Raw genomic sequence first — 22,272 nt, forward strand, 5'->3', positions numbered from 1 at the left:
ATCTATTCTGGAGAATGTTCCATGTGCACTCAAGAAGAATGTGTATTAAGCTGCTTTAGGATGAATCATTCCGAATATATGTGTTAAGCCCATCTGGTCCAGGTCGTCATTCAAAGCCATCGTTTCCTTATTTTCCTTTTTCTTTTTAATTTTCTGCTTAGATGATCTGTCCATTGTTCTAAGTGGGGTATTAAAGTCCCCTATCTTTATGGTATTATTATCAATGAGTTTTGTTATGTTATTATTTGATATATATTTTTGGGTCCTTCCATGTTGAGGGGCATAAATATTTACAATTTTTAGCTCTTCTTAAGGGATTAACCCCTTAATTATGCTATAATGCCCTCTTCATCTCTTGTTACAGTCTTTGTTTTAAAATCTAATTTGTCTGATATAAGTATGGCTACTATGGCTTTCTTTTGACCTCCATTAGCAAGACAGATGGTTTTCCATGTCTTCATATTCAATATGCAATTGTGTTTAGGTCTACAATAAGTCTCTTGTAGTCAGCAAATAGATGGATCTTGTGTGTGTGTGTGTGTGTGTGTGTGTGTGTGTGTGTGTGTTTTAATCCATTCTAATACTCTATGTCTTTTGTTTGGAGTATTTAGTCCATTTACATTCAGGGTGATTATTAAAAGATACAAATTTAGTGCCATTATATTTTGTGTAAAGTTGGTGTTTCTGGTGATGTTCTCTGGTCCTTTGTAATCTTTGTTGCTTTGTTCTTTTTCTCCACTTGGAGTCCCCCTTAAAATTTCTTGCAGGGCTGGTTTAGTGGTCACAAATTCCTTTAAACTCCTTTAGTTTTTTTTTGTCTGGGAAAATCTTTATCTTTCCTTGTATTCTGAATGACAGCCTTGCTGGATAAAAAATTCTTGGCTACATATTTTTCCCATTCAGACCACTGAATATTTTCTTCCTCTATCATCTGACCTGACAATTTTCAGTGGACATATCTGCTGCTAACCTTATGTGTTTACCCTTGTAAGCTTATGACCTTTAGTCCCTAGCTGCTTTCAGAATTCTCTCTTTATCTTTGTTCTTTGCACATGTCACTATGTTATCTCATGTTGTTGACCTGTTTTTGTTGATTTTGAGGGGCGTTCTCTGTGCCTCTTGGACTTGGATGCCTGTTTACTTCCCCACTTAGGTTAAGTTTTCAGCTATAATTTGTTCAAATAAACCTTCTTCCCCTTTTTCCCATTCTTCTTCTTCTGGGACTCCTATTATACATATATTGTTTCATGTTATGGAATCACTATGTTCTCTAAGTCTCTCCTTGTGATCTAATATTTTCAACTGACTCTTCTTTTCAGCTTCATTTTCCCCATAATTTTATCTTCTATATTACCTATTCACTCCTCTGCTTCTTCAATCCTTGTTGTGACTGTATGCAGTTGGTTTTGCATCTTAGTTACATCATGTTGTATTTCAACCTGACTAGTTTTTAGGTCTTTGATCTCTGCAGCAAGGGTTTGTGTGGTGTCTTCTCTGTTTTTGTTTTTGTTTTTTTCAAGCCCAGCTAGTAGTCTTATGACTGTTGTTCTAAACTCTTGTTCAGATATTTTGCTTATATCAGTTTTGAGCAAGTCCCTGGCTGTAATTTCTTCTTGACGTCTCTTTTTGGGGAAAATTCCTGTCTTGTAATTTTTGCTAAGTTTCTGCCTTTGCATGTTTTAAAGTCTTGTTATGCTTACTGCACCTGTGAGTACTACTATATTAAAAAGGGCCACACACTGTCCAGGGCCAGGCATCTCAGGTAGTGTTTCTGATGTGTGCTATGTGCATTCTGCTATTGTGTTTTGGCTGCTCTTCCCACTGGTCAGTCCTCTGCAGACTCCTCCTTGGTTGCATTGGGTAGTGTTTGGAACTTTAACTAAGTGTGCTTTGATTTGTTTATTAAAATAAGCCTGGGAAAAAAGGAAATAAGAGAAAACAAAACATGATCCCCAGAAAAGATAAAAGGAAAGGAAACAAACAAACAAACAAAAAAACCCATAGTATCCAAATCTATAGGGCTGATTCCAGCAAAAAGAATGAAAAATTAGAAAAAAATAAAAGAGAAACAAAGACAAGAACAAAAAAGCCTGATCCAAAACCAGAGAAAATGAAAACAAACAAACAAACAAACAAACAAACCTAGGAGCCTGATTCCAAAACTAAAAAAGGGGAAAGAAGAAAACAAAACAAAACAAAACAAAACAACAACAACAATAACAATAACAACAAAACTAAGCCTGGTCTTATTCCCACCAGAACTTCAGGTGTTTTTTTTTGTTTTGTTTTTTTGTTTTTTTTTAGTATTCGATTTTGAGTATATTTGGTGCGTGTGCAGTGCTGTTTGTGCTGGTCTTCTGGAGAAGAGGCCTGCTGCATTGGCTCAGAGTCAGTCTTGCCCCATAAATAAGCAGTTGCCAGGCATAAGGGGAGTGGGGTTTTGTGTAAATGGGTCTTGCCTCCAACTGGGCCTGCTTTGTTGCTCTCTGAAATCCCACTGTGTTAGTGTTGGGGAGAAAATTGTGCTACCCTAATCTTTTGTCATGGGACAGGGGACCTCACCCACCCCCCTCTTCAGGAAGTCCTCACAAAATAGCGAGGGCAGTCAGCTGGCCCTGCACCACAACTCTGCTGCGTTTTTTCTTTGGCACACATCACTGGGATTCAAAACCTGAAGTCTTAAGGGACCAGGCACCATGTGGATCTGCCACCCTCCTCCAGAGTACAGGCTCTCCACGCTGTGTCTGAAGCCCTTTGTCCGTGAAAAACAGTCTCATGCCCGCACAGTGTGCATAGTCTATGGTGCAGAACTGACAAAAGCAGCAAAGGTTATATTCCCTCTGGGTGTCCTTCTTTCTCTTGCTAATAAAAGGCCTTTTGCTGATGCTTACAGGGTCTTTTGTCCTTGGGCAGGCACTATACCCTCTTTCAAAAGTACTCAAGGAAGGGGAGTGTTGTCTCACAATGAGCCCTGGAGATCCCAACACCATGCTATGCCCACTGGGCCCAGCTCCCTCTTCTCCAGGAGTATGCACCACAGCTCAGCTCTGGAGAAATTTGTGCTCTTCCAAAACCTCAGAGTTTGAGCTCCAAATGCTGTTTGCAAAAAACAAAAACAAAAACAAAACAAACAAACAAAACCAATCTGGGACACTCAGTACTTCTCACTCTGCAGTGAATGGTCTGGAGAGGGTTTCCTCTTGTGCAAACTTGATGCCACACTTTCTCAACCCCTCTCTCTTTCTCTCCTTTTTGTCTCTACAGGGAAAAGGTTCCCTTCCCTCTGCAGCACCATTATTCTATCCCCCAATTCAGTTCCACACACCTTGCATCTGCTATGCTATCTCCCTCCGACTGTGGAGCTCCATCTGCCATTCTGCAGAATTGATTTTCTGGGTGTTCCAATTGATCTGACCTCAATACAGCTGTTATTGAGGGATGGGAAAAGCCTCATATTAAGTATATTTTTAAACATATTTTTTCCTGATCCAAATAAAACTGTTATTACTTTGTCACATATGGCAGTTAAATTGAGACAACTTGAATTCAGTAAGGAATAAAGCATACAGTATTAAAAAAAGTGCTTTTTTACTTGACCATAGACTTCAGACTAAAGAAGCGTGAACATGGTTATGTATGAGTGACTGAATTTTCCAAAGAACTGAAGAAACCATAGTAGGGTATGGATCACATGTTGTACCAAAGAAGTGATTGTGAGATTTGCAAATTACAGGGTAAAATATATAGAGAGAACAGTCAGAGCCAAATTAGCCATGAAGCACAGAAGGCCCAGTGTTGAGGACCCATGATACTTTTAGTGTTTTAATTTGAAGCACAGGTAATATGGCAGAGTAGAAAGACCCTGAGCTCATGCCATCCCTCATTTGCAACTAGATATCACTCATAACTATGTCAATAAACGAGAGAGTGATACTGATACGAAGACTGGCAGAACAATGTATACAACTAAATTTACAGGAGACACATTAGAGAGGTTAGGAAGGGCAGAAATGGTACCTTAGTTGGGAGCAGCCTGCAGGAAGGAGGGAACTGTGCAGGGAGGGGAAAGCACCAGGGAACCCACACAAGGAAGATAAATTACAGTAACATCTAGCCTTAAATATCAGAGGGGCTGAATTCTGTAAGTTTGTATAACCAGCAGCACATGGAGCCTAATGTTTAAAGTCAGATGACTCAGCAATAGGCTAGCTGAGAGGGAAAGTGGTACCCTAGTCCCCACCCTAAAAGAGAAAACAGCCCATGAACAGGAAACATAGAAACAAGAGCTTACAAAACAGGAAGAAGATATGTTTATACTGCTTTTGGAGCATGTTGGGGAACTTCTCTGGCAACAAGAGAAATGGGAGTCACCATTTTCCTCCCTGAACCCCCAGAATAAACACAGTGCTACTTGTGGGACATGGGGCTACACAGGCACCTGCATCTTTGACCCAGAGTTCAGGGTAAATTTTGTTAAAGCTGTATGTGTACCCTGCCCAACTACCAGGTGGACAGTTGCCACCATGCACCCTGCCAAGCCACAGTGAAGCACCCAGCCATGTACCGCCAGCTATTGTCACATGCCACATCCAGACACTTGGGACACAGCTATTGATGTGTATCATATCCAGACACTGGGGGCATACCTGCTGAAGTATCCCACAATCAGTTGACTTGCTGCACCCAGCCATGTGATGCCAGCCACCATCACACACTGTCCCCAGTTGTGCCTAGCAGTTGTCATGTGGTACAGCCGGTATCACACCCCAGACAATCCCACATGCAGCCTTCAGGTGCTGCGGTGCTCTGGAGTATCCAGCAAAAAACTAGAGTCCCACTGCAAAATTTGCTAACACTGCTCCACATTCTCAATTTCCCTAGTAGGGATGCCATCTCAGAAATGGCCTGCCTGGGTCCCGTTAATATTACAGAGAGCAAACGCAGCCCACAACTGAGAGAATCAGTGCAGACAACTGCACTGAAAAGAAAAGTTGACTCAGACACAAGAGTAAGGCATACACAACACATACAGGTTACTCTCCTAAAGTGCCAAGCTCTGGTGAACAGGGGACACTGCACTGCGGGGCACTCCAGGACCTCCTCTTCAAAAAGTCACTACTTTCTTTTTTTTTTTTAATTTTTTTAACGCTTATTTATTTTTGAGACAGAGAGAGAGCATGAACGGGGAGGGTCAGAGAGAGAGAGGGAGACACAGAATCTGAAACAGGCTCCAGGCTCTGAGCTGTCAGCACAGAGCCCGACGCGGGGCTTGAACTCATGAACCGCGAGATCATGACCTGAGCCGAAGTCAGAAGCTTAACCGACTGACCCACCCAGGCGTCCCAAAAAGTCACTACTTTCAAGAGCACAAGATATTGATGACTTTCTTAACACACAAAAACAGACACAGAGAGACAGACAAAATGAGGAGACAGAGAAATTTATCTCAAATGAAACAGCAGGACATGGCAACCACCAGAAATCTAAAAGGAACAGACATATGTAACATACCTGATGGAGAATTTAAAATAATGCTCATAAGGATACTTACTGGATTTGAGAAAAGAGTGGAAAACATGAGTGAGATCCTTAACACAGAGATAAGGAATGACATAGCAGTGATAAAGGGCTCAATAAACAAAATGAGAAATCAGCTTGATGGAAAGAATGGCAAGATGAAAGAAGCAGAGGAACAAATTAGTGACCTACAAGAAAAAGTAATGGAAACTAATTAAGTTGAACAAAAGAGAAAAAACAATTACGCAAAATGAGAATAGACTTAGGGAACTCAGTGATTCCACCAGATGTAGTAACATTTGTATTATAGGAGTCCCAGAAGAAGAAGAAGAAGGAGAGAGAGAAGGGGGCAGAAAATTTATTTCAAGAAAAAATAGCTGAAAACTTGCCTAAACTGGTGAAGGAAGCAGATATCTAGATCCAGGATGCACACAGAACTCCCATCAAAATCAAAAAAGCAGACACACACTAAGACATATTGTTTGCAAAATATAATGATAAACAAAAAAAATCCTAAAATTGTCAAGACAAATGAAGTCAGTATATTACAAGGAAAAGCCATAAGGCCAGCAGGAGATTTTTTAACAGAAACTTGGCAAGACAGAAGGGGGTAGCATGATATATTCAAAGTGCTGATGGGAAAAAAATCTGCAGCCAAAAATACTCTATCAAGCAAGGCAATCATTCAAAATAGAAGGAGAGATCAAGAGTTTCCCAAATAAACCAAAACTAAGGAGTTTGTGACCATTAAACCAGTCCTTCAAGAAATATTAAAGGGTACTTTGAATGGGAAGGACACACACAAAATGACAGTATAAAAATAAGAAAAATGAAGAAGCAGTAAAAATAAACATTTCTTTAAAAAATAGGTCAAGGAACTCACAAAATAAAATGATATATAAAATATGATACATACCTAAAACGTGGGAAGGAGAGGAGAAAGAATGAATTCAAACATAAATGCCCACCAACTTAATATAGACAGCTTTATGAAGACGAGGGTATATACAAACCCAATGGTAACCATATATCAAAAACACTAATAAATATGCAAAGAATTAAGAGAAAGAATCCAAATATATCACTAAAGAAAATCAGCAAAACATGAAAGATAAGAAAGGATCACAGAAAATATTCAGGAAAAAAACAAGTAACAAAATGGCAATAAATACATATCTATCAATAATTACTGTAAATGTAAATGGACTGAATGCTCCAATCAAAAAAAAAATACATAGGGTGACAGAATGGATAAAGAAAACAAGACCCATCTATATGCTGCCTGCAAGAGATTCATTTTAGACTTAAAAAGCACCTACAGAGGCGCGCCTGGGTGGCTCAGTTGGTTAAGCGTCGGACTTTGGCTCAGGTCGTGATCCCGCGGTCCATGAGTTCAAGCCCCACATCGGGCTCTGTGCTGACAGCTTAGAACCTGGAGCCTGCTTCTGATTCTGTGTCTCCCTCTCTCTCTGACCCTCCCCCCGTTCATGCTCCGTCTCTCTCTGTCTCAAAAAGAAATAAACGTTAAAAAAAATTTTAAAAAGCACCTGCAGATTGAAAATGAGGGGAAGGAGAAACATGTATCATGCAAATGGATGTCAAAAAAATAAAAGCCAGGGTAGCAAGACTAATGTAAGTCAAAATAGAGTTTAAAATAAAAAACTGTAGGGGCTTCTGGGTGGCTCAGTTAAGCGTCTGACTTTGGCTCAGGTCATAATCTCATGGTTTGTGGGTTTAAGCCCCACATCGGGATTTGTGCTGATAGGTCAGAACCTGGAGCCTGCTTTAGTTTCTGTGTCTCCCTCTCTCTCTCTGTCCCTCGCCTTCTCACTCTCTGTCTCTCTCTTTCAAAAATAAACAAACATTTACAAAAAAGTTAAAATAAAAACTGTAACAAGAGACAAAGAAGGACAGTATATAATAATAAAGTGGACAATCCCACAAGAAGATATAACAATTGATTGAAATATGCATATGTATATATACACACACACTCAACATAGGAGTCTCCAAGTACATAAAACAGTTAATAATAAACATAAATAAACTAACCTATAATAATGCAATAATAGTAGGGGACTTTAACACCCCATTTACATCAATGGATAGATCGTGTAAACAAAAAATCAACAAGGAAATGATGGCTTTGAATGACACACTGGCAACTGGATTTGACAGATACATTCATAACATTCCATCTGAAAGCAGCAGAATACACATTCATTTCAAGTGCACACAGATCATTCTCCAGAATAGATCACATTTTCACCTACAAAACAAATCTCAACAAGTTCAAGAAGAGCAAAGTAATACCATGCATCTTTTCTGACCACAAAGCTATGAAACTAGAAATCAATCACACACAAAAATCTGAAAAGAGTACAAATACATGGAGGTTAAAAAAACACCCTACTAAGTAACGAATGAAACCAGGAATTAAAAGAAGTAAAAAAAAAAAAAAAGTACATGGAACAAAAGACACGTAAAAAGATTCTCAACATCACTTATCATCAGGAAGTGCAAATCCAAACTACAATGGGATATCACCTCACACCTGTCAGAATGGCTAAAATCAACAACAGAAGAAAAAACAGGTGTTAGCAAGGATGTGGAGAAATCTTCTTACACTGTTGGTGGGAATGCAAACTGGTGCAGCCACTCTGGAAAACTGAATGGAAGTTCCTCAAAAAGTTAAAAAATAGAATCATCCTACGCATTGCACTACTAGGTATTTACCCAAAGAGTACAAATATACTAATTCAAAAGGATACATGCATCCTGATGTTTATAGCAGCATTAACTAAAATAGCAAAATTATGGAAATAGTCCAAATGTCCATCAACTGATGAATGGATAAAGATGTGGTGTGTATATATATATATATATATATATATGCAATAGAATATTACACAGCCATAAAAAACCATGAAATGTTGCTATTTGCAGTTACATGGATGGAGCTAGAGAGTACTATGCTAAGTGAAATAGGTCCGTGAGAATAAGACAAATACCATATGATTTCACTCATATGTGGTGTTTAAGAAACAAAACACATGATCGATGGAAAAAAAAAAAAGAGAAGGGCAAACCAAGAAACAGATTCTTAACTATAGAGAATAAACTTACAGCTACCAGAGTGGAAGTGGATGGGAAGATGTGTTAAATAGTTGCTTTGTATTAGGAGTGCACTTGTGATGAGCACCAGGTGATGTATGCAAGTGCTGAAGCACTAAATTGTACACCTGAAACTAATATCATACTGTTTGTAAACAAACTGAAATTTAAATAAAAAGTAAAAATAAAATAAAATAAAATATGAATTGATAGGATAAAAAAAATAAAAATTATAACCACCAAAAACCAGTGGGATGCAGTAAAAGAGTTCAAAGAGGCAAGTCATAGCAATCTAGGCCTACCTCAAGATGCAAGAACAATATCAAACAACTTAACCTTGTGCCTAAAAAGGCTAGAAAAAGAACAATAAGGGAAGCATGAAACTAGCAGAAAGAGGGAAATAAATAATATTTCTGATCATAACAGAAATAAATAATACAGAAAGTAAGAAAATAGATCAATGAAACCAGAAGCTGTACTTTTGAAAAAGATCAATAAAGTGGATAAACCTCTGCCCAGACTCATCAGAGAGAGAGAGAGAGAGAGATGACTGAAATAAATACAATCACAAATTGGAGAGGAGAAATACCTACCAACACAACAGAAATACAAATGAGTATAAGAGAAGATTACAAAAAACCATATTCCAACAAATTGGACAACTTAGAAGAAATAGATAAATTACTAGAAGCATATAAACTACCAAAGCTGAAACAGAAAAAAAATAGAAAACTTGAACAGACTGATAACCAACAAAAAAAATTGAATCTGTAATCACAAAACTCCCAACAAACAAAAATGTCTTCACAGGTGAATTCCTCCAAGCATTTTAAGACTTAATTCTTATTCTTCTGAAACTATTACAAAAAATAGAAAAGTAACTAAAAGTTCCAAATGCATTCTGTGATCAAAACCAGAAAAAGATACCACTAAAAATATAACTACAGGTCATATATTTGATGAACATAGATGCAAAAAATCCTGAACAAAATGCTAGCAAACCAAATTCAACAATATATTAAAATAATCATTTACCATGATCAAGTGGCATTTGTTCCTGGATTCAAGCATTGTGCATTACTTCCTTATCAATCAATGTAATACATCAATCAATAAAAGAAACGATAAGAACCATATGATGTTTTCAGTAGACACAGAAAAAGCACTGGACAAAGTACAGCATCCATTCATGATTTAAAAAAATACCCTCAACAAAGTAAGTTTAGAGTAAACATACCTCAACATAATAAAGTCCATCTATAATAAACCCATGGCTAGTAGCTTTTTCCATGGGGATGGATGGTCAGGAAACAAGACATGGATGTCCACACTCATCAATTTTATTCAACATAGTATTGGCTGTTCTAGCTTCACTAATAAAACAACAAAAAGATATAAAAGGCATCCAAACTGGCAAGGAAGAAGTAAAACTTTCACTATTTGCAGGGGACATGATAACCTATATAGAAAACCTGAACTACTACACCAAAAAAGTGTAGAACTGACAAAAAAATTAAGTAAAGTCGCAGGTTAGAAAACCAATGTATAGCAATCTGTTGCATTTCTATACACCAATAATGAAGCAGCACAAATAAAAATTAAGGAATCAATCCCATTTACAATTTTACCAAAAAAGTAGGCAAATGACCTGTACCCTGAAAACTATAAAACATTGATGAAAGAAACTGAAGATGACACAAAGTAATGGAAATGTATTCCATGCACATGGATTAGAGGAACAAATATTGATAAAAAGCCTATATTACTCAAAGCAACCTATACATTTAATGTAATCCCTATCAAAATACCACCAACATTTGAACTACAAGAAGCAATCATAAAATTCGTATAAAACCACAAAAAATCCTAAATAGCCAAAGCAATCTCAAAAAAAAAAAAGAAAAGCAAAGCTGGAGGCATCACAATTCCAGACCTCAAGTTATATTACAAAGCTGTAGTAATCAAAACAGTATGGCCCTGGCACAAAAATAGACACATAGATCAATAGAACAGAATAGAAAACCTAGAAATGAACCCACAACTATATGGTCAAGTAATCTTTAACAAAGCACGAATGAATATCCAGTGGAAAACACACAGTCTCTTCAACAAGTGGTGTTGGGAAAACTGGACAGCAACATGCAAAAGAATGAAACTGGACCACGTTCTTACACTAGACACAAAAGTAAATTGTAAGTGGATGAAAGACCTAAATATGAGACAGGAAATGATCAAAATCCTAGAGGAGAACACAAGCAGTAATCTCTTTGACATCAACCATAGCAACTTCTTACTAAATATGTTTCCTGAAGCAAGGGAAACAAAAGCAAAAATAAACTATTGGGATTCATCAAATATAAAGCTTGTAAACAGCAAAGGAAACAATCAAAAAAACTAAAATAATTGAATGGGAGAAGATATTTGTAAATGACACATGTGATAATGGGTTACTATCCAAAATATATAAAGAACTTATAAAACTCAACACCCAAATAATGAATAATCCAGTTAACAAATGGACAGAAGACATGAATAGACATTTTTTCCCAAAGGATATATACAGATGGCTAACAGACACATGAGAAAATGCTCAGCATCTTTGATACAAATCAAAACTGCAATGAGATATCACCTCACACCTGTCAGAATGGCTAAAATCAACAACACAAAAAGCAATATGTGTTGGCAAGGATGTTTAGAAAGGGGAAGTCTGTTGTACTGTTGGCAGAAATGCAAACTGGTGCAGCCACTCTGGAAAACAGTATGGAGGTTTCTCAAAAAGTTCAAAATAAAACTTCTCTACTATTCAGCAATTGCACTACTAGGTATTTACCAGAAGAATTCAAAAATACTAATTTAAATGGATATGTGCACTCTGCTGTTTATAGCAACATTACCTAGAATATCCAAATTATGGAAAGAGCCCAAATGTCCATTGACTGATGAATGGATAAAGAAGTTGTATAGGGTGTTGGGTGACTCAGTCAATTAAGTGTCAGACTCTTCATCTCAGCTCAGGTCTTGATCTCAAGGTCATGAGTTCAAACCCTATGTTAGGCTTGAAAAATAAAAGAGAAATTGGATGCATCACAATTCTGGTTTTCAAGTTACATTTCAAAGCTGTAGTATACAAAACAATATGGTACTGGCACAAAAATAGGCACATAGATCAATGGAACAGAATAGAAACCCCAGAAATAACCCCACAATTATGTGGTCAATTATTCTTTAGCAAAGTAGGAAAAAAATATTCAACTGGAAAAAGACAGTCTTTTCAACAAATGGTGTTGGGAATACTGCACAGCAAACTGCAAAAGAATGAAACTGCTCAAAATGGATTAAAGACCTAAATGAGACCTGACATCATAAAAATTCCAGCAGAGAACACAAGACAGTAAGATCTCTGGCATCAATAGTAACATTTTTCTAGATATGTTTCCTGAAGAAAGGGAAATAAAAGTGAAAATAAACTATTGGCACTTCATCAAGATAATAAGCTTCTGCACAGCAAAGGAAACAATAAACAAAACTAAAAGGCAATCTAAGGAATGGGAGAAAGTATTTGCAAATGACATATTTGATAAAGGACTAGTATCCAAAATATGTAGAGTACTTACACAAATCAACACCCCAAGCCCAAACAGTCCAATTAAAATTGGGCATAAGAAATGAACAGAAATTTCTCCTCCAAAGAAGACATACAGATGACCAACAGACACATTAAAGATGCTCAATATCACTGATCATAAGGGAAATGCAAACCAAAACTGAAATGAAATATCACCTCACACCTATCAGAATGGCTAAAATCAACAACACAAGAAATAAATATTGGCAAGGTGTGGGGAAAAAGGAACCCTCTTGCGCTGTTGGTGGGAATGCAAACTCATGCAGCCACTGTGGAAAACAGTATTATGGAAGTTCCTCAAACAGTAAAAAATGGAACTACACTATGATCCAGTAATTGTGCTACTGGGTATTTATCAAAAAATACAAAAAAAAAAAATAATAATGCAAAGGGACACATGCACTCCTATGTTTATAGGAGCATTATTTATAGCAGCCAAGATATGGAAGCAGCCTTAGTGTCTATAGATTGATGAATGGATAAAGAAAATGTGGTGTATATATACAATGGAATATTATTCAGCCATAAGAAAGAATGAAATCTAGTACACCTGAAAGTGATATAACACTATATGTTAACTAACTGGAATTGAAATAAAAGCTTAAATATAGGGGCATCTGGGAGGCTCTGTTGGTTAAGCTTCTGACTCTTGATTTCGGCTCAGGTCATTGTCTCATGGTTCCTGGGATTGATCAGACTCTGTGCTTACTGAGCAGAGCCTGCTTGGGATTTTCTCTCTGCTTGGGATTTCCCCCTCTCTCTGCCCCTCCTCTGCCTGTGTGGTCTCTCTCTCTCTCTCTCGTCTATATGTGTATGTGTATATATATATATATATATATATATATATATACACGTATATATATATACGTATATAGATGTATATATGTGTATATATATATATATATATATATATATATAATCTTGCCATTTGTAATGACATGGATGGAGCTAGACAATATAATGCTAAGCGATTTAAGTCAATCAGAGAAAGACAAATACCATACAATTTCACTAATATGTGGAATTTAAGAAACAAAACAAATGAGCAAAGTTAAAAAAGAGAGATAGACAAACCAAAAATATTTCCTATCTATAAAGAACACACTGATGGTTACCAAAGGGGAATTGTGTGGTGTGGATGGGTAAATAGGTGATGCGGATTAAGGAATGCACTTGTCATGATGTGCATTGGGTGATGCATGGAATTATTGAATCACTATATTGTACACCTGAAATTAATATAACATTGTGTGTTGACTACACTGGAAAAAAAATTTAACAAAAATATGTTTTAATTTTATTTTCTTTTAATATTGAAGGAAACATTTAATATAACAACAATTAATTTATAATAATGTATCTAGATAATTTGTTTTTATACCAAAGCAGTTGTAAAGTGTAATTTTTTAATATTTCTTTATGAAATAAGGACATTTCAAAGTGAAAACTAAGGTCCACAAAAGTCAGGATGTGGTTCTAATGTTAGTTGGATTACTATACTCACCTACACTATATGAAGCTAACTCTTTATAGAATTTGAGAACATATAGACCCTAGTCCTCTATGTATCAGCTTTTGCATGATGTGCCAAATAAGAATGTCAGAATGGCTGTTAGAACTGTGTTGTGGAACTGTCTGCCAGCTTCTGAACAGGGTCACGACCTCTGCCTGAGAGTGGACCCTGCCATTGCTCAAGCCCAGCCTGTATGCTTTCTTTCCTCATCAATTAAGAGACCAAAAGGAAAGGGGGTCAGTACTCAACATGGTACAGCTTTGTTTCCACTTAGTTGTGGCTTTCCTTCAGGAAGAAGGGAAAAATGTAAGTCCCAAGGAGTGATGTTTTACCCTCCTCCTGGCAGACACATTCTCAGTATACTGCTCTGTTTTCTTCAACAGTCAAAAGCTGCTGCTTCAGCCAAAAGAAAAAACAAGCATAAGGAATGCTAGGATATCAGTGTTATTTCTCACTCTTCATGGTTGTTTTTGAAACTTAGATGTCATTGAGTTCAGTTCCTTCACTTTATTAAAAACTGAAGTCCAAAGGAGAAGGTGACTTGCTTAATGTCACAATCCAGATTGGTGCCGTAGCCAGGAATAAAGGCCACTTTCTCTCTAAGAGCAAATAACATTCATCTATCTAATACCAACTTTTGTATTTGTAATATGAGGATAATGCTGTTAGTTTCCAAAGATGGTTTCTACTCTGTGGCATATAATCTATATTTTGACAGATCAAGATATTCTACGTAAACTGGAGAAAGAAAAGATTCTTGTCTTCACACCATCCCGAAGGGTTCAGGGCAGGAGAGTTGTCTGTTATGATGACCGGTTCATAGTCAAATTGGCTTTTGATTCCGACGGCATCATTGTATCTAATGATAACTACCGAGACCTTCAAGTTGAAAAGCCAGAATGGAAGAAGTTTATAGAGGAGCGGTTGCTGATGTATTCTTTTGTGAATGACAAGTACGTTTCTTTTAGTAGGCCCTGAATGCTTAAATCCATGTTTCCACTAGGAATAGATTTTCATTTCAATAAACATTTACTGAACATTTACTGTGTACTGTGAATTATGCTAATTGCCATGGGGATAAGAGACTGAATAGGAAACAAGACTCACTTTTAAGAGGCTCAAAGTGTAGTGGAGAAGCGAAAGAGAACCACACATGTTGTGATAAGTAGTATGGTTAGAGTTTTTAAAATTTCTTTGTCTACATGAAATAATAGGAAAAAGCCTCAAACAGGACATAACGTTTGAGATGAAGTTTACATACAGAAGAAAGAGGATTGCTGGGCCCTACAGGTAAAAGGAATTTCATGAATAAAGCTATAAAGATGTGAAAATAGGTTGCATGTGGGGGGAACCAGCAGGCATGCTCGTATGGTTGAAATGTATAGTCCACAGAAGAATGATACACTGGAAAAAATCATATTTTTGGTGTGTGTGTGTGTGTGTGTGTTCACGTGGGAATGAAGGGAAGAACTGCCGGCTTAGCAGGAGATAGACGTGAGGCAGAAAGGACAATTAGAAGGCCATGACAACAGTATAGGCAAGGAGTAATGAAGATCTGAACTCCTAAAAAAGGGTAATGGGGATAGAAAGGAAGACATTTATCTCTTGCTTGTTTGCTTTTAGATTTATGCCTCCAGATGATCCTTTAGGACGCCATGGCCCAAATCTTGAAAATTTCTTGAGAAAGAGACCTGTTGTTCCAGAGTACAAGAAGCAACCATGCCCTTATGGTGAGTACCTATGTGCATAACTGAGTTCTATACTAAAAGAAACATAAGGACTATGTGAATACTTACATCTCAAAGGTTTCCCTTTCAAATGGAAAATTGCAACTTGTCTATGTTCTCTGAGTTAAAGTCTGTGTCTAAGTATTCTCAGGCATTTAAAAAAAACATCCATAAAAACTGCATGAGAAACACGTAACTAGAATTGAAGGGAAAATTAGTTGCCGCTTGTTTAAATGATACATGTGTTCTAGCTGTCTCCATCTTGAGCAGTGTTGCTGGAGGCAGGGACGTGCAGAAACCCACATGGCCTACAGAAGCAGAAAAGGCAATGCCAAATTGGATTTGGCCTCAAAAAAGGATGTGTCTCTCAAGTAGGTGACTGCACTCTCTGTCAACTAATAATACCCTTTCCTTCAGATCTGTATTTTCCAGTTTTCTTCCAAACTTCATTTTCATTTGGTTTTTAAAAATATAGTTGTCTAGAGTGCTTTCATGATCTTATGCCAAGTCCTTCTGATACAAAGTTTGTGAGCCTAACAATGCAACATGGGCTGCTTGGTCTGAAGCTACTTTGGATGTTCACTCTTTTTGGATAATCATTTGTTTATGTGACATCTTGTTTTTTTTTTCTCAATTAACATTTATTTAAATTATACAGTATTTTCTTGTTCATTAGCTTCATTTAATTTTTACAATGACCGTATAATACAGGCATAATTATGGACTTCTTTTACAGAAGAGTTAAAATGAGGCTCAGAAAGTAAAGTCACTTACCAAGGTCACATGTCTAGTAAACAACATAGCTGAAATTGAAACTCAGGCTGACTGGCTTCCAAGCCTGTGCTTTTTGCACTGCACTATGCTGCCTGCTGCTGCCCTACACTGCCTCAGCATGCAGGTTATGCCTAGGCAAAGTTGTGAATAACAGGAAAATGAAGGCTGTTCAACTGCTCAGTTCTTAGCTTTTACGTTGCAGTTTCCTCTCCAGGTTTCCACTTCTTCCTTCTTCCCTCACAGTGTGTGATGCCTCCTTGGTGTTGTGCTGCGTCTCATCTTTATGGACAGTTAACTTTCTTCTTAAGCCCAAATAGTAAAACTCTAACCTGAGTACCCAGTTTATTACAGCAGTTTCTGACAGATTTGCACCAGTATGAGAGAGAGTCTTACCCCAAGACATTATTTTTCAGGCAAAAAATGCACTTATGGCCACAAGTGCAAATACTACCATCCGGAGCGGGCCAACCAACCACAGCGTTCAGTGGCTGATGAGCTCCGCATCAGTGCCAAACTGTCCACAGTGAAAACCGTGAGTGAAGGCACCCTGGCCAAGTGTAGCACAGGGCTGTCTAATGCCAAAGGTGAAATAACCTCCGAAGTCAAACGTGTGGCCCCCAAGCGCCAATCGGATCCCAGCATCCGGTCCGTGGCTGTGGAGCCTGAGGAATGGCTGTCCATTGCCCGTAAGCCTGAGGCCAGCTCTGTCCCCTCACTTGTGACTGCCCTAAGTGTCCCCACAATCCCACCCCCCAAAAGCCATGTGGTGGGTGCACTCAACACTCGTTCAGCCAGCAGCCCAGTGCCAGGATCCTCTCATCTCCCCCACCAGAAGGCCTCACTGGAACACATGGCTAGTATGCAGTACCCTCCAATCCTGGTTACCAACAGCCATGGGACACCTATTAGCTATGCTGACCAATACTCAAAGTTTGAGTCCCTGGGGGAGCACAGCTACTATTCAATGTTAGGCGACTTCTCCAAACTGAACATCAACAGCATGCATAATCGAGAGTACTACATGGCTGAAGTAGACCGAGGGGTGTATGCCCGGAGTCCCAACCTCTGTCCTGACAGTCGTATGAGCCATACCAGGAACGACAACTACTCCTCTTACAACAACCTGTACTTGGCTGTAGCTGATGGCCATCCTGAAGGCAATTTAAAGCTGCATCGCTCAGTATCTCAGAACCGTCTTCAGCCTTTTCCTCGTGGTTACCATGACGCCTTAACGCGAGTGCAGAGCTATGGCCCAGAGGATTCTAAGCAAGCCCCCCACAAGCAGTCAGTTCCCCACTTAGTTCTACAAGCCCAGCACCCAGCAACTGGAGCATGTTCAAGCTGTCCTGGAGACTACCCCATGCCTCCTAATCTCCACCCTGGGGCAACCCCCCAGCCAGGACGTGCCCTGGTAATGACTCGGATGGACAGTATTTCTGACTCCCGCCTCTATGAAAGCAACCCAATGAGGCAAAGACGACCTCCCCTGTGCCGGGAACAACATGCCAGCTGGGACCCATTACCCTGTACAACCGACTCCTATGGCTATCATTCCTATCCCTTGAGTAACAGCCTCATGCAACCATGCTATGAGCCAGTCATGGTACGGAGCATGCCTGAAAAGATGGAACAGCTTTGGAGGAATCCTTGGGTTGGAATGTGCAATGATACCAGGGAGTATATGATCCCAGAGCACCAGTATCAGACTTATAAGAACCTTTGCAATATTTTCCCTTCAAACATCGTCCTTGCAGTGATGGAAAAGAATCCCCACACAGCAGATGCCCAGCAACTGGCAGCCTTGATTGTTTCTAAGCTTAGGGCTGCACGTTGACATGACACAGGACTTATTCCTTTATACATATATAAATATTCATACTAATAATGCATCAATGGTAAGATAAAAGTAACTAATAATTTTGTGTTGCGCTTTACAAGTTATAGTGTTTCTGTCATTTGAAGCGCAAAACAACCCTGTAAAGTAAATTTTACTAATCTTATTTTCTATAAAAAGAAACTGAATCTCATTGTGATTAAGTTACTTGCCAAGGTCACACTGCTAGCAAGTGACCAAATCAGGATTCACACTCAAGTCCTCTGACTCTAAGTCCCATGGTTTTTTGCTCGGCACCATGCAGATAATGGAGGACAAAACTCATGGGGAGAGGTCTAAGATCAAGAAACTCCCAAAGGATTCCATTATCAATGTTTTCTTAGTTGCACATTCTATATTACAAAGTATTGATAATATTTCTAATTTAGAGAGCAAGAGCATCTGGATCAAATCATATGTTGAATTAACCTTTTGGGATTTTTAATAGGATATTTAAAGCTTTTAAAAAGTAAATACATAATTTATTGCATGAATATCTGACCATTCAATATCTTTATTAACCAAGCTATAGGGTCACATCAAAGCTCTAGACCTATATTTCAAACCTATTGTTAGCAATTATATTGCATGCATAACTGTATGTATTTAGTTTGAGAAGTTTATGTATCCCCATATAACCTTTTATACAGTGATAATGAGAAGAAAAGCTCTGCACAGTCCTTAGTCTACAGCTGTATAGATCATGAATCTAACTTCATTTTATGTCACATTTCATAGTTTCAACTAGTTCTGAAAGTGAAATTACATGCCATATTTGAATATTGTTTTCTTAGGTACCAGAGAAAACTAACTGTATTTCCTTTGCACTTTTTACTTGTCAACACTGACAGTTCTTAGCTTTTAAGTCTCTTCACTTTAGCAAATTAGGGATCAGATTACAGCTTTCTTCTTCAGAGGAGCTGATGGACAAGCATAGCAGGTGTGTGCTAGACAAGCACAGAAGAGTTTGACAAGGATGAAGGGATTTACTACCAGACTCCACTTCCCTTTTCCAAGGAGAGATGGCCAAATTCATGCAGCGTTAAATGATGAACACAAAAGCTGCACTCAAGGAAGGTCTAATGGATACCCTTTAAACTTATGACCTATGCAGTATTCAACATCACAGGATAAAATGTAATGGAGGACAGTGCACAGCCATGTAATCCACTTTCTTCTGCTGTCCACTCTTTGGGCAATAAGGTGGATCATTAGTGGAACGGAATTTCTTTAGGAAACAAAACCAGGGGATTTTCTAAGTGGAAAAAGGAAGCTTACAAAAGGGGATGCTACATCTTTGCTAATAGCTGGTTCAGTTATGCACTTTCCCTTAAAAATTCTTAAATGCATCACTAAAGACACAGGATTTTGGATTGAACAGCACCATTTGCACAACTAGTATCTTTCTCAGGGTGGAAACCTTTGTAGCTAAATGCCTCTTGCATTTATTGTTTTTGGATTTTTTTTTAAGCAGTACTAAATGAACCCCTTTTTAAATCCATTGTATACTTCAACATTTTGAATCATGACCTGCTATTTCTTGAGCTGGAACTTGCTAATTTCTATGTTTTTTTTTTTTTTCATGAGAGTTGAGGTGGACTGGTTTTGGCCTTTTGTTTCTTCATGAGAAAGTGTGACTGCCTATAAATTTTCTTACCATGAAGCACTCCGCATGTGAGGCTGTAGTCAGGGTTGTTTCTGGTGGTTTGATAATGCTTGCATGCTGCTTTTTGGTTTTCTGCCACTGTCCCAGTTGATCAAAACTGCACCTCAGCCAGCATTTCTCTTCAGTTAACCACAACTTCATATTCATCTCCTATCGTCTCTGGTCTTTCCATTCCCCAGCATTTTGAGTGGTAAAAGTATTTTCTGTCAGGTAGAAAATAGTGACAGTTGCCACTGAAGTGCTTGCTATTTCACACAAATACCACTTCATTCCTTCAACTTCTTGGACCTTCTAAATTGGCCCCATGTCTAAATCAGGGTATTTGACACTCCTAGATGACTCTACTGCCTTTCTGCCAGTTAGTTCATCTTCCTAACAAAATCATCAATATGATTACAGTATCCACTAGCTGCACAATTTATGGGGAAGCACAAGATTAATCTTGTTATCTGCAATTTATCTTGAACATGTTCATGTTTAGTACTCAAAAACATTGTAACCTTCTCTCAACACAGGAAATACTTAAGGCAGTGTATGTATTTTTTATTTTCCAAAAGCAATTGTCATTTTTCTCATAAAATGTTTATGAACAAAAGTGGCTAAAAGCAATGCCTCAAATAACCAGAAATGACATTTTGTTGATACAAATTGTATCTCTTTTTTCCTGATTGTATAAAAACAAATGTACAAAACTCATATTAAACTAAGTTCGATACTGACTTTTCATCATAATGTTTGTGGCACTGTGTGTCACAAGAAAGCAGCCTGGTCATGAGGGAGCGATTTCCAAGTAGTAGCTTATAGACAAAGACAATTTTTCAAGCTATTATGTGTGCAGTTTCAAGCACTATATTGCATACGTTTTCTTTAGCTTATTAAATTTAATATGTCCCTGCAAAAGGGATTTTGTGTAAAAAATGTGTTAGTGAATAATCTGCAAGAATCTATAAATGGAGCTGTACAATTCTGAATGCATAAATCTAGTGTGGTTTTTAGTGAAGTTATTAGAGAACTTTTTTTTTATACCGAGGTCTGTATACTTCTTGACTTTTCCATTTTGTCTTTAATTATAAAACAACAAATACAAAGAAGAATTGGAACTTCCTCAGCTCTCTTGATAATAAAGTCAGGCTTCCTTCCTAGGGTTAAGCATATGTCCTTCAGAATACTTACCTCCAAACACTCAGCAGGGTTACTACACAGTGTTTTGTGTGATTTTCAAGGAACAGTGTATTTTGCAAGAGGTGCTTTGTACTTTTAAGTTTTTTCACTGAGTTACTGAACTCCTAGCAAGTTGGTGCCTGTTCAAACCTTAGATTTTGTAAATTTTGTGATTCTTTTTTTGTAATTTTGTTGTTATTTTTATTTCAATCTGAAGAAGTGTGATTCTGGAGTGGTATGGTCAATCCAGGCACCAGAGCCTTTTCAAAGGTAACATTACAGCCATTGCACTCTATCTTAAAGTACAAGGTATGGAAGGGAGAATGACAGATACCTTATGCAAAGGGTCTATAAAACTTTCCCTCTAATAATATAAATATAAAGTACACACACACACTGCTAGTTTTCAGAACACTTTGAAAACCCATTTTTTTTCTATTTTAAAACAAATTATCTTTATACAGTAATTCAAACATTGATAACCATTAACCTTTGGCACTGAGCTTTCTTCTAACACAGAAGAGTTCATTTTGAGAGGCAGTTAGTTACTGTTCTATCTATGCTGTAAGTGTGGGACTTTGTACAAATGCCCTTTTTGAGGGCAAACAATTTCAATACACTTTTACTCTGTGAACCAGGTCTGACACTGCACAGGGAAAATAATGTTAAGCTATCCAAAGAACCCTGCTCAGGTTTCCTCCTAACCCTTCTCTGCCTTCCCCTAATTTTCTTCTCCTCAGGTCTAACACTGAGGGGGCATAGTCTTAAACTGAAGTGGCACTACAGTTAGTTCTCAATGGAAACCAAACCAGTTCATTTTGGGAAACGGCTTGCCTAAAGTAGTCGATGCCTTTGAAAAGACTTAGCATATTCAATGTCTATCATATTGTAGCTAGCTATATACATAGGCAGGTTGACTATTTCTAGTCCTGGTTTGTATATCACTGAGCTATAGTACTTTGCTTTATCCATTTGTGGGATTAAACAATACTGTTTAATGGTTGTAAACTTTTATAAAACCTCTTTGGGTTTTTTGTTTGACCCAAACATAATGTAAGTCTCAATGACAAAATACACAAAGCCAACCAGAGTTGAGTGGAAATATATCCTGTCCCCAGTTTTGTCTACCCCTATAATGCAGGTGCAATGCTTTGCAATGTTCTCACTAGCATGAATGTGCTATACTCCTTAACGAGGTTTTAATTTGTTTCACCTATAATCATGATTGAAAATGCTGTATCATTGACAACAATGAACTGTAACCACACTTATTTTCTGCATAAACTATTTGTCTACTAA

The 22,272-nt window shown here is 37.9% G+C and overlaps 1 protein-coding gene across 2 annotated transcripts in view; it reads left to right on the plus strand.

Annotated features, from left to right (window-relative positions):
- The window catches only part of ZC3H12B (zinc finger CCCH-type containing 12B), a 440,443-nt gene extending 420,752 nt beyond the window's left edge, over positions 1–19,691 (plus strand). For both annotated transcript variants that reach the window (XM_058713919.1, XM_058713920.1), the window contains exons 4-6: positions 14,491–14,725; positions 15,396–15,502; positions 16,687–19,691. In XM_058713919.1, the coding sequence (XP_058569902.1) occupies positions 14,491–14,725; positions 15,396–15,502; positions 16,687–18,107 (1,763 nt within the window). In that variant the 3' untranslated portion in view covers positions 18,108–19,691. The remainder of the gene's footprint in view (positions 1–14,490; positions 14,726–15,395; positions 15,503–16,686) is intronic.
- Positions 19,692–22,272: the final 2,581 nt, after the last annotated feature.

Source organism: Neofelis nebulosa, chromosome X (assembly GCF_028018385.1).
Source record: "Neofelis nebulosa isolate mNeoNeb1 chromosome X, mNeoNeb1.pri, whole genome shotgun sequence".
In the NCBI taxonomy this organism is placed as follows: domain Eukaryota; kingdom Metazoa; phylum Chordata; class Mammalia; order Carnivora; family Felidae; genus Neofelis; species Neofelis nebulosa.